The sequence below is a fragment of the Triturus cristatus genome, chromosome 4_2 (genome assembly GCF_964204655.1).
Source record: "Triturus cristatus chromosome 4_2, aTriCri1.1, whole genome shotgun sequence".
Classification (NCBI taxonomy): Eukaryota; Metazoa; Chordata; class Amphibia; order Caudata; family Salamandridae; genus Triturus; species Triturus cristatus.
The window spans coordinates 563,688,962-563,705,874 of record NC_140586.1 but is presented as its reverse complement, the minus strand read 5'-3'; the positions used below and the strand labels follow the sequence as shown (position 1 = coordinate 563,705,874).

The 16,913-nt window shown below is 43.4% G+C and overlaps 1 protein-coding gene across 2 annotated transcripts in view; it reads right to left on the bottom strand.

The window, feature by feature from the left end:
* FNBP1L (formin binding protein 1 like) overlaps positions 1 to 16,913 on the bottom strand; it is a 535,360-nt gene that overhangs the window by 19,684 nt on the left and 498,763 nt on the right. For both annotated transcript variants that reach the window (XM_085602211.1, XM_085602212.1), the window contains exon 13: positions 10,822 to 10,967. In XM_085602211.1, coding sequence (XP_085458337.1) covers positions 10,822 to 10,967 — 146 coding nt within the window. The remainder of the gene's footprint in view (positions 1 to 10,821; positions 10,968 to 16,913) is intronic.

The following is a 16,913-nucleotide window of genomic DNA, read 5'->3' as shown; positions in this document are numbered from 1 at the left end:
CTCACACATGTCTCTCAAAGTTAAAGGTTTTGCATAAGCTGAACTTGCTCTTATAAACGTGTTTCGGGGACTGCTACAGTGCGCCACAAATTTAAGTGATATATATATGCAAAAAAAGAAGCAGAGAACTCTGGCTTGTTCTCAAGGTTAGGTGCAGAGCAGCTCCTGTAGAGAGCACTCTCAACACCAGCGACACTCTAAATTTGCTCACCTCAAATGTCTGGTTTTCTATCAAAGTCTTTAAGCAAGAAATTAGCACAGTGCCATCCACACCAAGATAGAAAGGGACAAAGTATTTTGCCATTTCTACAGCAGTCTTTAAGCATAGGATTAGTACAGTGCTATGCATGCAGAGCTGTAACATGGCCAAAGGCTTTTACCACTCTAGTCACAGCATTACAGCTTTTGAATGTTAAAATACCTTCCAAGCTAATCTGAAATGAATAAAAGCAACCCCAGATGGACAAAGCTATACCTCCCTGAAGAGCTCTATCTAATGAGAGCAAACCACATGTCAAGGGTTGCTTTTATTCATTTCAGGTTGGCTTGGATGGTATTTTATCAATCCAAAGCTGTGCGGTAAAACCATCAAATAACCAGAAACATCCGGGAACACTCCAAAGGATCCACCTTTGGTGCAATAGACGCTCCCATGGTAGAATCCCCTAAATGAGTCTGCACAGCTAGCTGCAAAATTCAAGGTGCATAGCCTATTGTTCAAACCAGGATTGGCACTGACTGTTGCAATAAGCTGTGACATGCTGGCCCCTAACATCACCAAGTTCATAAGCACCTCCTTTTGACAGCAACCAGTCCCAAAGCTGCCCAAGCATGCAATAAAACAGTGGCTGAAAAGGAAGATGACAGACCTGAAGTATTGGCGCCCGACCGCCATATACCAAACCTCCAGTTCCCAAGCAAGAGCATGAAGGGTGAGGTTTCATGCCAGTTCCAAGCTCAGGTTGATCTGCACATCATCCACTGAGGGGCATAGAGTTCACTAAAGCAGACCTCAGTGAGGATCTCCTGTCTCCACTGAGGAACAGAAAGTCATGATCTTCCTGGAATTTTCAACAGCGTATGACAACGGACTAAGACACCCTTCGAGAATGGTTCGAAACATGAGAAGGATCCACTGGGTCATTCGTACAGCAGTTCATATTTCTGTCATTTATGGGCCCATAAACCATAATTGGTGATAGCATATTATCAGTCTAACAAGCCACCTGATCAGATCACCAAGGTTCCTTTCTATCATCTCAAATGTTCAATATCTCCAAGCAACCCAAGACCATTTTCACCCTGACTGGGGCTCTTCAGTCAGGTGTAGCTTGGTTCCAGTGGCACAATGACTAAAGGACCCACGTCTGGGCATACCCATGGCCACTTAGGACGTTACATGAAACACACAACCAGTCTTGGGTTGCTTGAGTTTTGGTTCAGAGAGGACTCGGCTTGGTAGTTTTGTCTGGACTGCTCCTATTGCAGCAGGGTCTTAAATTGATTTGCCAGGTCATATTGACAACCTTATCAAGCCCAGAACTGCTATGAGATGTGAAATCAAACACTGACACCCCAAGCTGTGGGCAAAACCTGTGTGCGAAGGCCATTGATTTTTTCTGTTTTTTTGCATTTCCATGGCAAAAAAACAACATGACAGTAGCTTGGCAAACTCTCGCTTTCAGAGGAACCACCACACTATTGGATGCTATGAAGGCAGGGAGATTCCCATCAAGCAGGTGAGAATCTCAAATAGTGCAGGAGTAGCCTCTGCCGACCTGATTCATAATGTGCCTCTAAGTATTGAATATCTTCTATGGAAGATTACTTTCAACAAGAATAGGTCTATTGTACAACTGGCATGCTACTGTCTGAGCATCAAGAAGTTTTGGTCAAGCATTTTTTAACAGTTTAGCGCGATTAGAGTTGATAAATTGGAGCCATCGTTCCTTGCTGCCCTACTAGGGTGGGTCAAGAAGTTATCAGTCAACAGAAGAAAATAAGCCATCTTTGGCGTAGTTACTTGCTAAACGAAAAACATCCATGTACTGGGGAACGAGAAATACACTGACCATCAAGCAATGATGGCAGACTGTGTTCTGTAGCAAAAATGTGGACACGTTTGTTTCCATTATGCCACCCACTTCCTGGCCCAGAGATATTTGTGAACCCATAAGATGTTATTTTCTGGCTGGTGCTCAGAAAGATGTGGCTATCCAGATTACTGACGTGGACCCAAATGACTAAATACTAGTACAATGTAGCTGGGTGGCAGTGCACACTCTCGAGAATGTTTGGATTGTACTGGTGTATTCCAATTGGCGCATTAGATTGTCAAATGTCGCTTTTGTGTTATACTACTATGCAGAAGTGTTCCTCAGTGCAGTGTGCAGCCTGAGTTTGAAAATCTATGTCTTTCATTTTTTTGTCGTCATTATTTGGGAAACTAAATAAGCATTAAAAAAAAAATCAATAATAGGTTCAAAATGTCCAGCATTACGGCTATCAATGTAAATCCTATTATAACGCAAGTTAGATCAGATATCCTCTATGAGGGAATGCAACATTTTTTCATAGGCCACAATAAACACAATCAAGGATTCGGATCTTCTGATATTTTTCAATATTAAAATGCCTGTCCCTCAAGTACCATGAGCATTTTATATGAATCTTTTACCAGATCAAAAAAAGGACCTGGTATCACAGAGGCATTCACTGTGTGAGTCATATATGGAAATGAAAAAAGAGAACGTGTTGCGCTTCTTGTACTGAATGTTTAGGAAATCATTCTCACAAATGCAAGTATTGGTTAGAAGGGTCATTAAAAAAATAATCAATTAAACAAATGCTACAATAAAAGCTGGATTGGGATGAAGAAGAAAACAAGTTACTTACCTGCAACTCTAGTTTGCCAGTATTGGAAGCTTTCATAGATTCACATGCTTGAATCATTCCCCGTCGTCGAGATGGGAGTCAGCGGTATAACAAAAAAGCATTGATTAAATCCATACAAGGCAGAAAAAAGGCCTAGGCCCATTTCAGTTTTGTAATCCATAACTCTCGTTTTGTAAAAGAGACCAAAAATATCCTTGAACGAATCAGGACCCTTCACCCTCTAGAACACTCCTGAGAGAACCTTAGACCTTCAGATTTTCCGAGCACTTGTGCCCAAAATAACCCTGTACAAAAATCCCAAGGATAGCCTCTCAGGGGAGCAGGGCAGGTCGCATGTGAATCTATGAAAGCTTCCAATACTGGAGAACTACAGTTACAGGTAAGTAACTTGTTTTCTAACTCCATTATTGGAACTTTCATAGATTCACATGCTTGAATCAGAGTAGCTAGCAGTACGTAGCACATTTTATCTTGCATCTACATGAACATATGCAAGAGTGTGCTTTAAATTGTCCATCTGTAGGGAGGAATAGCTTTACCTGAAAAAACCATAGAACCCTCAATCGTAAATATTCCATGTTTAACTTCTATAATTGGAAACATCACAGAGAAAAAACAGTTCTTTTGGATACCACTATATTATAAACCTCTACACAATGTGAAATGCATTTATAATAAAATGTGCACATTCTTACAATATGAAGGAAGAGAGCTCACCGCCACTGAAAAAAGTTCCTCGGCACCGCCTGTCCCACTGCCACATCATTGTGAGCGGCTGCATCCAGGCAGTAATGCCTGGTGAAGGTGTGTGCACTCTTCCAGGTAGCAGCCCTGCATATATCCTGGATAGGTACGCCAGCAAACAACGCAGTGGATGTAGATACTGCTCTCGTCTAATGAGCACGAACCCGTGCTCCCAAAGGTTTCCCTGCTGCTTGATAGCAATATTGGATTGCACTTGAGATCCATTGAGCAATTCCTCTTTTGGAAGAGGATAGCCCATTCTGGGTACACTGAAGGACACAGAGCTGTGACGATTTGCGAAAAGCTTTTGTTCTTTGTAGATGAAATTTCAGACAACGCTGGATATCCAGTGAATGAAGAGTCCTTTCCGCTGCAGTAGTCGGTTTAGGAAAGAACCTCTTAAGGATAAGAGGCTCATTCAGGTCAAAGTCTGATGATACTTTGGGTATAAACCTTGGATTAGTTCAAAGGACTATTCAATCCTCTTTAAACTGTAGAAAAGGTCCCTGTATGGTCAGGGCCTGAATCTCCCCAACTCTCCTGGCCGATGTGAGCGCAAGGAGAAGAGCCACCTCCCAAGACAAGAACTTAAGGTCTGCCCTGTGAATGGGTTCAAAGGGATGTTTCACGAGTTGCGATAACACTATATTCAGCTGCCAGAGGGGTGGCGGAGGCTTAACTGGGGGAAAGGTATGAAACAATCCTTTCATGAACTGTTTTATGATTCTCTTCGATCATGAGGATGGTCCTAAAGACGTCTTTCTAACACAGGATATAGCGGCTGGATGACCTTTTGACGCATGTGCTAATCCAGATTTTGCCAAAAGTAGAATGTAAGGAAGAATCTCATGAGATGCAGAGCTTAGAGGATGAACATTAGACTCCTGGCACCATAAACAGAATCTTCTCCATTTCACCCTGTACGTCTTATTCGTACTCTGTGCTCAGGCATTTGAGAGAATATCCCTGCATTCAGATGGTAGTTTTAGATGTTGAAATTCGCAGTGTTCAGGAGCCATGCTGCTAAACATAGTGACTTGGGGTCTGGATGAAGCACTTGTCCCTGCGACATCGTCAGGAGAGATGGAATGGGCTGAAGGAGAATAGGTTGCATCTCCGACAGGAGGAGCAGCTCAGTGAACCAATGTTGTCTGGGCCACCATGGGGCTATCAGAATCATCCTGCACGGCTCTCTTGATCTTTGTGAGAAGACGTGGTAGGAGGGGAATCGGTGGAAAGGCATAGGCAAAGAAGCCTGACCATGCCATCAAAAACGCATTCCCCCAGGATCCCTGCTGGTGACGCCAACTTGCAAAGAAGCGGGATTTCTTGTTCTGAGCTGTCGCAAAGAGGTCCACTGTTAGTTTGCCCCATTTTAGAAAGCTACTGTCTAGGGTTCCCTGACTGATCTCCCACTCGTGTAGGTTGACTCGAGTCTACTTAATGTGTCTGCCTTGACATTTTGATCCCCCGAAAGTTTTCTGCCTTTAGCGAGATTCCATTTTGAACAGCCCACTTCCAGATTCTCTGGGCCTCCTGGGACAGGGAAAGAGATCTTGTGCCACCTTGCTTATTGAGATAATGCATTGCTGTTGAGTTGTCTGTCCTGATCAGCACAGCCGAGCTCTTTATCCTCGGCAGAAAAGCCAGCAATGCTAATCTCACTGCCCTGAGTTCCAATAGAATAAGTTGTTGGTCTTGACTTAGCCAACGTCCACTGACCTTGAGGTCTTGAAGGAAGGCCCCCAACCTTCCAGGGAAGCATCGGTGGTGATGACCTGTTGAGCCGGCATGGTGAGAAAAAAAAATGCCGACGGAAATGTTTTGACGTGGGTCCACCAAGGCACGGCCTGTATCATACCTGGTGTGATTGTTAGGACATCCTCGAAGGATCCTACAACTTGACGCCATTGCCGATCCAGTTCCTCCTGTAATGGACATATCCTTAACTGGCAGAAAGGGACGAGAGGGATGCATGAAGACATTGTCCCCAGGAGTGACTTGTAGCGGAGTACTGAAAGTGACTTTCTTCTTGCAAATGCTTGCGACAGAGAGATTAGCTACTGCAGTTTCTTGAGAGAAGGAAACGCCCTGTTTATTGAGGTGTCCAGTATTGCCCCCAATAACGTAATGCTCTTGGAAGGATGGAGAGATGATTTCTCCTTGTGCAGATCCAGACCTAATTCGGCAAACAGTCTTGTGCATGCCACTGTGGATGTCTGAGCAGCTGCGTGTGAAGGGGCTTTGATCAACCAGTCGTCCAGGTACGGAAATACAGGATGCCTTTGTTTCCTCAGAACGGCTGCTACTGGAGCCAGACATTTTGAGAAAATTCTTTGGGCTGACTTGAGGCCAAACAGCTGCACCTTGAACTAGTAATGGCTTCCGGCTACGACAAATCAAAGGTACTGCCTGTGGGAGGGATGGATGGGGATGTGAAAATATGCATCTTGCAAGTCTAAGGTGGTCATATTATCTCCTGGGTTTAGGAGCAACAGAATGTCCTGAAGGGAAACCATGCGGAAGGACTGTTTTTTGAGAGAAGTATTTAGAGCTCTCAAATCCAGAATCGGATGCAATTGACGAAAGTTCTTGCAAACCAGAAAGAAACGGGAATAAAATCCCCTCCCCTTCTAGATTGGCACCGGTTCCATTTCTCCTTTTCGGAGCATTGTAAGAATCTCCAAACGCATGAGATGTAGATGTTTGACTTCATGGCGTCCTGGTGGAGTACAAGGAGGGATCTGAAGGAACTTCAATGTATGGCCAAATTGTATTAGATTGAGGACCCATCGGTCCGTGGTTATTTTCTGCAACTGGTGGAAAAGAAATGTGTCCCCCCGGGGAAACTTCTGGAGAGGAGGCAATACAAATAGCCGGAGCCTGACGCACGTCATTGGCGTTGTGAGTTGTCTTTTCCCTGATGTCCTGTTCTTCCTCTGGGGGCCGATTTAGAATACGCCCCTGGCTGTTGCTGTCATTGAACATACTGTTGACAGTACGGTTGGGAAGATGTAGCGTACAAGGAGTATCTGTATTGTTGGAATCCTCCTCTGTAGGATGGAAGGCCTCTTCCTCTAGCTCCTATAAAGGGCACTTTCCGATATTGTAGTGTTCCTAGAGCCTTCGCTGTATCGGTATCCTTCTTTATATCCAGCAGCGTATCATCTATGTGCTTTCCAAATAAAACCTCTCCATCAAAAGGAAGATCCAGGATCTTATTTTGGACCTCCGGTCTAAATTATGTTGCTCGGAGCCATCCTTGACTGCGCAAAACCGCTGCACCCCCCAGAAATCTGAAAGCTGTAGTTGCGATATCCAACGCAAAATCTATTACTTCCGCAGAAGCTCTCTCTCCCTCCTGGATAATCTTCTTCACCTCTGGTCGACTTTCCTCTGTAAGATGATCCATATACGGAGCCAGGTCACACCACATCTGCCTGTCATATCTGCCCAATATGGCAAGGACATTAGCCGCTCTGACCAACAAAGCTGACATTCAGGAAAAACGCTTACCAGCGTTATCTAGGCGCCTGCCCTCTCTATCCGGAGGAGTTGTAATGGGTGCCGATGGGTTTTTGGATTTCAATGAGCTGCCTGAGAAATAACAGAATCCGGTATGGGATGGCCCACCAAACAGGCTGGAGCGTCCTCTAGGGCTTGTATTTCTTCTCCAACCTGGTGAGTACTGGTGTTACGGTCGCTGGTGTTTTCATGATCTCAAGTCCTTCCTTCCATACATGACTTAAATCGGGATAGCTCTCACCGACTTTCTATATGGCTCCTTAAAATCATATAAAACACATTCCGTTTGGTTAGCCGGCATAGGTAGGTCAAATCTTTTTGCAGCTCTTTCCAGCAAGTTATGAAACCAACCAATATCCTCTGGTGGTGAGTCAACAGGTACCGGAGAAGAAGAAGAGGGCATGGGAATGAGGTAGTCATTCCATTCTCTATTAGGATCTGTAATTTCTCCTTCCTCTAGGTCATCATCCGTAGTAACCGGATCTTGTTGATGGATTGGTGGAGGCGATCTCTGTAAGGGTTCTGCCAGCACAGCTTGGCCCCTCTTCGGAGTAGATGGTATAGAGCGTGGACTGCTGATGGCATTACCCGAGGTACAGGAGTTGGTGGAAATCTCTTCCTGTAGTCAGCTAACATGAATTGTAGGTCCATCAACAAAGAGGACGGCATGCAAACCACTTCCTCCTAATAACTCTGGTAGTATTGCTCATGAGGAGGATATTGATATTCACCATATTCTTCATCAAAGTCGTCCTCCTGACACTTAACGTGCAGCTGGAATGGGCTACTCGCATAGTCATAGGGCCCTTCGTCGTCTTCTTCACAATCCTGCTCTTCCAGAGGGTGAGGTGGCAAAAGAGGCGCAACTTTGCTAGGAGATGTGATCTCAAGTGTAATTCGCCTCTTCCTAGTGTTTTATGACCTGTCTGGTGTTTTTTTCCTCGTCGACAAGCCCGTCGACTAGATCGCCGACGATACCGTCGTCAAAGCTGCAGTCGTCGGTAACTTGGAAACCATAGGCGACAGTCTAACTGCTGTCAACGACGTCGTTACTGTCATAATAGTCGTTGACCCTGCCGTCATCGTAATAGTCGACGACGACGACCCCTCGCTCGTAATCGTCGACGACCCCGCCGTCACTGTAATCATCGTCGTCGACCCCGCCGTCATCGTAATCGTCGTCGACGACCCCGCCGTCATCGTAATCGTCGTCATCGTAATCGTCGTCGACGACCCCGTCGTCATCGTAATCATTGTCAATGACCCCGTCGGAGACAAAAGCTTCGTCAACTGAGACAAAAGCTTTGTCGACGGAGACAAAAGCTTCGTCGACGGAGTTCCCAACTCCACCATTGACACTGAGGCTTTCTTTGGCAGCAGGCGAATCTCAACCTTCGTCGACGACGACAGATGGTTTCTTCGGCGACGGTACCGTCGACGAAGTTTGTCAATGTTTTTACTTCAGTTCTTTACATGTCTGAGGAGATTTTGAGGGACTGCGCCCATGAGACCCTTGAGTGGTCTTTTTAAGGGCTTTTCCTGGACGCTCCTCAGAAGAATGGACATGTGGTGATCTTCTCCTCTTATGGGAACTTCTGGATGAGGAAGAGGATGCCTCATCGCTGTCACTAGAAATCACCTCCTTTCTGGCTTTTAGCTTCTGAAGACATATCAAAAGGTGTCCCTTACAGTCCCTTAAGGTTTTACTAGAAAAGTACAACATTCCTTACAGTCCTTTGCTTGATGGCCTCTATAGAGGTAATAAATATAGTCCTCTTGAGGGTCATCAGTATAAAGCCTTTTCTTGGAGCAGGTAGCACAGGCTCTAAACAGAACCTTTTTATCTTTTCCTGACATAATAAAGTCAGAGTAATGACAAACCAGCACTGAAGAGGAATCCTGCAGATGGAAATCCGAGATGAAGTTAAGAATACTGTCCAAAATCACTAATTAACAAAAGAACACTAAGCAGAGCTCAGAGGAGATTCCCTAGAATAGCGTGCGGTAGACAATCTGAAGAGCTAAGGTTCTCTCAGGAGTGTTCTAGAAGGTGAAGGGTCCTGATTGGTGCAAGGATATTTTTGGTCTCTTTTACAAAACGAGAGTTATGGGTGGCAAAACTGAAATGGGCCTAGGCCTTTTTTCTGCTTTGTATGGTTTTAAGCATTGCTTTTTTGATATACTGGGGACTCCCATCTCGACGACGGGTAATGATTCAAGCATGTGAATCTATGAAAGTTCCAATATGGGCGTAATTTGGAAACTATTAAAATGGTGAGTAATATGCAACACCTTGCATCATAACTAACTGAGGAATGCACTACAAGCAACAAAAATCTTTTGATTAAAGATGAAAAAGAATCCCAAGTGTTGGAAATTGTGAGGCATTCGTAGGGATGTAAAAGTATATAGTCTGGAAATGTCCAAGTGTTAACTTACGTCTCAAAGAGAAGAAATTAAGCCATTAAGGCCTTCACCATGTTGCCCAATAGGGCTCCAGTTCTCCATTTTCGAGGATATGGTAGTGAAGCAGAAGGATAGATCTCTTGTTCAGGCTCCTATCAAAGATGTCAGCCATGAGCACAGGAATGGGATGGCAGAGGCTCTGCCTGGAAGGCTGCTTCTCTCAGCTCATCAAGTGCAACACCCACAGGAATAGAGGGGTGAGGATGGGCTGACTAAATTGTGAAGCTTTTGCTAAAGAAGTGTGAAGAAGAAAGAAAGAGAAAGTGTGTGCAGGGTATTACAAGAAGGTAATGACCACACGAAAGCTGGGAGTCACTCCTAATGGCATTCCTAAGAAACTTACTGTGCTCCTGAAAGAGATGCTGGGGTGAGAAATGTGCTGTTTAGTGGCTCTTCTATCGAGGATTCCTCAGAAGAGTACACAGTTCTGGGTGTGTTTCAGATCTCTAAAGCCAGTGATTAAGACAAGCAAAAACATGGACCACAGGACTTTTTCCCCCTTAGTCTACACCTCTGCGGGAGCACGCAGTCCAACAAAATCAATTGGGTCCAATGTTCAATTTTTTGTAGAGCAAAAAGAAAAGGTTTGTGAGCAGACCTTGAATGTCAGTAGCATAGTCTGAATCAGTTTCACGAGACATCACACTCGCTTACTCATGATTTCAGGACTGTGCAAGCTGAAGTAGTCTACATCCTGAATTCAAAAGATGTGAGGCTGGACACTGGTCAAAACACTACACGTCTGAGTCCTGAAGGTCCCCAAAATCAAAAGAAATGATAGTATGAGACGTGCAGACTCAATCGGACAGAAATCAAAATAAATACTTACGCTTCGATATGACAGAACACAATTGCATGCATCCTTGTATTTTGGGATGGAAGGGAACAAGAGGTTGTGTAAGGGGGATGGCGGGTGGTCAAATGGCTGAGATTTGAAATAGGTCGCCACTCGCTAATGTTAAATTGTTGCCCAGAGGTATGTACATGTTAACTTTCCTGTTTGATTGTTACACCTTCATTTCAATATAATATTAATGTAAATTCAAATGTTGCTATATGTATTCAATCTGTAATCTAAAAATCAGGTTATAGGTTAAAAAGGACTCAAGCAAATATAACTGCTAGCACTTGCGGTACGTTACATTCATGAGCCCATCCTTTGCAGGGGTAACTAACAAATGTGCAACATACCATCAAACGGGTAGATAGCTTTGCAATGTCCTATGGCTGGGAGAGGATCGTCATCATCAAATTCATCATCAAAATCATGATGGATGTGCGCCTGTGGCTGGACAGGAATTTCTTGGTTTGAGTCTTCAGTATAACTTCCTTCAGGGCTACAAGAGAACATACATTAGGTGTAAAGAGACAATACACAAAGGAACCTCAGTCTTTGACACCATGCCTACAAACTTCCCAAGTCATTTACTTTGAAGACAACTGAAGGTAATTATGGAGGGCCAAATTCATGAAACGTAGTCTGGAATATATTAAATTTACTCCTGTAGGTTTCCTTTTATGTTTGGGGAAGATTTCTGACTACCATGTAATTCATAAAGGATTTCACAACTCCTCCCAGGAATCTGAATCATACAAAAGCACCCGTGCGGAGTTAAGTTCTTTTGGGATGTTTTATTCATACGTGCTACCATTCACATGTGAACATATACAATGAATTAGTTAGTACAATCCCTGCAGATGTATATGTGTGTGTAACCAGAGAATCATAGAAGTGAATCCTGGTTGGTGCAGTTGAGAATAGAGACGTGTGTATTTATAATGACACCAGGTCCGACCCAGCCTGTGACACAAAGTACTGTGACTATGTAAGGCATTATTTTAAAATTGTACAACTCACACTATAAAATAGGCTTCTGTAAAACTTGTAAAATGATTTTGAGTTTAAAATACAAGTATGATCAAAATATATATTTTATTAATACGGAATCCGACAGCACCTAGTTCAAACATTTTTTTAAAACTGCCCATTAATAGAACGCACTACAGAACATTACCTCTCTAAAAGAATAAATCTTAGTCACCTTGAAACTTCAAGTGACTCCATCAGTTAAAGTTTATAAAGGCCCTCAAGCGCTTTCACTTTATGTTGAGTCGCCAATTGCATACATTACATTTCTTTCAGGTATCCAGCAACCTGTAGAGAAGACTTGTTTCGTATTTAGCTCCCTGCAACACTCTCCCCTGCCCCCACTCACAGGGATACTCACAAGGTCAGCATTAACAGTCCGGGGACCTTTTACTCTTTATTTTTTTCAACAAAAACTATGGGAACTAATTTTGTAAAATTAAAATAGGCATATCATTTACCGTAGAACCCGCCCACTTCGACCTCGCATATATGCATATGTAAACTTAACACCAGGACACATACTTCAAAACATTATTTACTGTGGGAAAATATTTTCCCAAACAGCCCCTACCCATCCTGCGAGAGGAAATCCCTTGCCATACATCTCCACCGACTTTGGGAATGTTTCTTCTTCCTTTCCAACTTATTGACAGGCATATTTTCAAGCAGCATACTCATAGTAGGAAACAGGCTGCACAACTTTGTGAACAGATATGTACACAAAGTGCCATGGGCACCATTTTGCCGGTAGGATTCACTTGTGTCCCACAATCCATGTAATTGCTGACACTATTGCAAGAATTATTTTCAGTTCAAGATAAACAATAACAGACTGACATGGGTTTCATTCAAAACGTGCATTTATCCAAATTTTCTGCAATTATAAAAGTGACATTTATATACAAAGTGCAAACAACGGCACTTGGTATACATACCTAAGAAGTTACCCTGGTCCCCGTGAGCTTAAAGGGTTGTCCTTGTACGATATTACAACTTTGTGAATATCCACAAACTTTAAACATGTGTGGTTGCTTGTCTATTTCTGCAGGTGTTCCTAGCTAGGAAACCAACTGCATAACATTAAAACCTAGTGGTACGTTACTACGTAAAAGTGAACTGCATCACGAGTGTAACTTCACATTTTGTGAATACACTTCTAAATGCAGCTATTTGTGGAAGCATGTAAATGTAGGTGTGGAAATAACTTTCTGAATTGGGCCAGAGTTCTTTACGAAATACACATTTTCTGATCAACCGTTGGCGGATGAAATACATCATAAGCAATTAAGCTACTTGGCTTGTATACACTTCAACATGGATCCGAAGAGAGTAGGAGAAAGCAGCATGATGTGATATACAACTACTCCAGACGTACAAAGACAAAGGCACCACAATTTCCACATCAACGTAGATCAAAAGCTTCCGAGTGCACCACTACATTAATTAAATAGATGGTTTCTACACTGAATCAGCCATGTAACAGGCCAAAAAGCTCTTTCCAAGTAGCTGCCACCATGCTCCTACATTCAGGCATTTTTAACTGGGCTTCAAGCTAGAGGACGGGGAGGCTGCTGCCTGAAGAACTGAGCCGGCTGCCCTGATCCAGCCCCCTCTGAGCTTAGCCAATATAGCTGAAACCTTGTGCTATAATTCACACCATTTGGACACATATGGAAGAGTGGAAGGGAGGAGTCCCCTAACCCTCAGCCCAAAGGAATGGACAAGGCTCACTTGCTAGGCTCACTCACGTGGTGCAATGTGAGTTGACTTGAATATTTTTGCCGGAGCTGGTTTGGGTTCACAGTCCAGCCCTGGCAGCCCTTCTAAATGAGACTGCAACTTAACTACAAAGAGGCTTTGAATGCATCAATTGCTGTTGCATGGTACATGATCCTTAAGGGGCTCATTTAACGACAAAGACAAACTGTGAAGACGTTGAAAATGTTTTTTTAACATTAAGTTTTGTTTAGATTTATTAAGTGTCTCCCAGAGATTTTATTTAGGACTGGATTCATAAAAGACTTGAGATTATTAAACTTCCACTAATGGCATTATGCACATCTTGCCCCATTCTCTTGTTTATTTGCTTTAGGGGATGAGGAATGGAGGGGTGAGATTCCAAGGTAGCAAGAGTAATTGCCTACCAGCCTCAGTATTGGTTCCGCTCTGAAATAGTGGGGTTGTTTATGGGAAGATGGGGGTGTGCGCGAATACCCAAAGGAGAACACTACACCCTCTGGGGAACAAGACTCAAACCACTAACTCTTTTGACATATTTGCAACAATTAGACACTTTTTGTATTAACTGCTGCTTAAGAATTTGCAGCAATCAATATACTGAACCTAAGCCACCTTCTACTTTACAAAAGCCCCAACAAAATCTGTACGCTTCTAAGTGCCTTTATAATTTTCTAACAAGGTATAGATCATGTCAATGGCTACGCAGCGCGCACTACTGGGTTTTTCGGACGACAGGCCAAGATGGGCAGATGAGAGGTGGGGCTCTCTCCTGGTCAGGTTGAACTTGTAAGCAGCCTCCGACACCTTGAACCATCAGAATCTGCTGATGAGAATGACAAAGGCTGCTTATCCAGACACTCTAGCCATTTAATGGTTCAGCTCCTTCGTGAGCCAGATCCCATAGAGTCTGCTTGGCCTCCTTTATGTCGCTGCCAATATCCTCAGATTGTAGTGACCTCAGGGCTCTCCCTTTCTGCTGGTTATATTTTATCATTTACATGGTCCCTCTGTTCTATCATTTCAAACTTACTGAATTGAAAGTGCAGTCCTGTGCAGATAGCACAAGCATGCAGCCAGATCACCGAAAACCTTATTTTTTGGAGTTTTACATAGAGCGAACTCGACCCGAAGGTATCGAGGCTTAGAACAGTTCACATCCTACAGGAATTATTAATTAAAATCAAGGACAGGGTGCATCAAATTCATCTTCATCTAAACAGTGCCAAAGCTGAATCTACCGCGTTCAGAGAGCAGTCCCAGGGATGCCTGGTCTTTTCATCGGTTAGTGGTAAAACACCCACACTGCCTGCTAATGTGAGGAATCTGGTTTTTATTTTTGATCAAACTTTCTCCCTGGGAGCTCAAATCAGGGAGGTGGTCAGCAACTGTTTCTACCAGCTATCCAAGCAGAAACCAATCTTCTGTCTTTGCTCTCCTTCATACATAAAGCATTGTTGGTTGGAGCAATTGTCAAATACAGGTTAAATACTGTAATTGTCTTTATATAGGTCTGTTAGAAACAACAATTGCACAGCTCCACAAAATTCAGCAATTAGAGCCATCGTATGTCAGAGACAATAAGGTGACAGACATCTCTCAGGAAAAAGGGGCATTACACTGGTTCGCAGGCAAGGATCATACTATCTTCAAACTACCATCAAGTGAGACCAGAGCCCCTCTGTCACTGCATCTCACACTATAAACATGGGTGTGTTCCCAAAGAATAAAGGATGGCGCTCTGTTAGGAGTACCCTGATGTAAGTTTCGGTTTAGAATCTTCTCAACAGCAAGCCACATTTTGACAACATCCCTACGGCACCACCCATGTTTTCCAGCTTAAAGGCAGCTTTAAAACCTATCGTTTCTAGATCTCCTAGGATGACCGGTGCCAAGAAACCTTGTCAAAAGGTGATCTGCACAAGACAAATGCCCATAATCATTCCATTGTTATCCTAATTCTGTAACCAATGATTACTAAGTAAATGACTGCACTAAACCCATTAAAAACAGGAAACCAAACATTGGCAACTATTAAATCGATTTCAAGCGTAACCTTATTGTTCCAACAACATTCATCTTCCACAAAAAGCAAAAGAATCCAATAATGCACTTAGCAGAGACGAATTAAATAAGTGCCATCATGCAATGGTTTAAATCAACATAAAAAAAAAATCACATTATCTGTAACGACAATTAAAAGAAATATCAGCCTTCTCAAGTCTTATTCGTCCAACTCAGACTTCAACACGAGTCCAAAGGGAATAATTCAAACCATTCACTCTAACCCCAACAGAGAACCCTACCACAACCTCAGAATCATAAATAACGATAACCTCAAGAAAGTTAACATCACTCAGACTCCTCCCCCCCCATACTCCGGCTCCACTCAAATGCATACTACTCAATTGTAGGTCCTCCAGCAAACACGCCTCCGAGATCTTCGACCTCATTCAACAGAATGAGATAGATATCATTATCCTAACAGAAACCTGGCTCAACCCTTTGTTCACTCCAATTCTTGACCTCTTGGTGTCCCCCCACCCACGAAATAATTTGTCTTGACAGAGTTGAGAAACGGGGTGGAGGCCTAGCATGTATACATCGGAGTACACTTGCGGTCTCCCTTTCAGAGTCATCTCGGCCAGTAACTTGCGAATACCTTTGTCTCAACATCTCTAGTAACAATCATCTGGTTTGCAAACTACACACATTCTATCACCCCCCAGGCGACAATCTCCCCTTCATTGAACAATTAATGGAAATCATCTCTGGCAATGTGGACTCAGTCCAGTCCCACATCTACCTTGGGGACATTAATCTTCACTGGTCTAACACTAACTATCATGCAGTCTCATGCCTCAATTCCTTCTTGCATGACCACAAATTGATTCAACATTGTGATCAGCCCACTCACATTAAAGGGGGAACTTTAGACCTCATCATCTCCAAAGTTCATACCATCTCATTGGATTCCATCACTCCATGTGATTGGTCGGACCATCACATTTCCTTCCATATCAACTCTGAGGTTCATCAGATTAAGGCACAAAAAACCAAACCAAAGATTTGGAAAAGGGACCTCAGAGATATCAATACAGCTGACCTAGCACCCCGTTGTAATCAGGCCCTCTCTCCCAAATTGGATATACTTGAAGTCCATGCTCTCACAAACTTCTATAACTCTTCTATTGCCAACATCCTGGACTCTTTGGCCCCACTACAACAAAAACATGCACCTGCAAAAATTTCTAAACCTTGGTTCAATGGCAACCTAAACTCGGAACGTTGCAATCTAAGGGCCATAGAACGTTCCTGGAGATCCTCTCCATCTGCGGACCATCTAAAAAAACCTTAGTGCAGCAAGAAGTGCGTATAACAAACAAATCAAGTCAGATAAGGCTGAGTATTTCAGATCCCAACTTAACCAAGCGTCAAATCGACCCAAGAAATTGTTTGAATTGGTTAAACAACAATCGGTGGTAGCCCCTAACCGATCAGCCTCAGAAGTCAGACCTCCCTCATGCGATGATCTGGCTGCCTTTTTCACTGAGAAAACAAGACTTATTAAAATTGATCTGGAAACCAGGAGAGCCCTATTGCTACCTAATGAACCTGCACCCCCACTGACCGGACTAGACATAACTGCACCATGTAGCTGGGGTATCAAGAACAA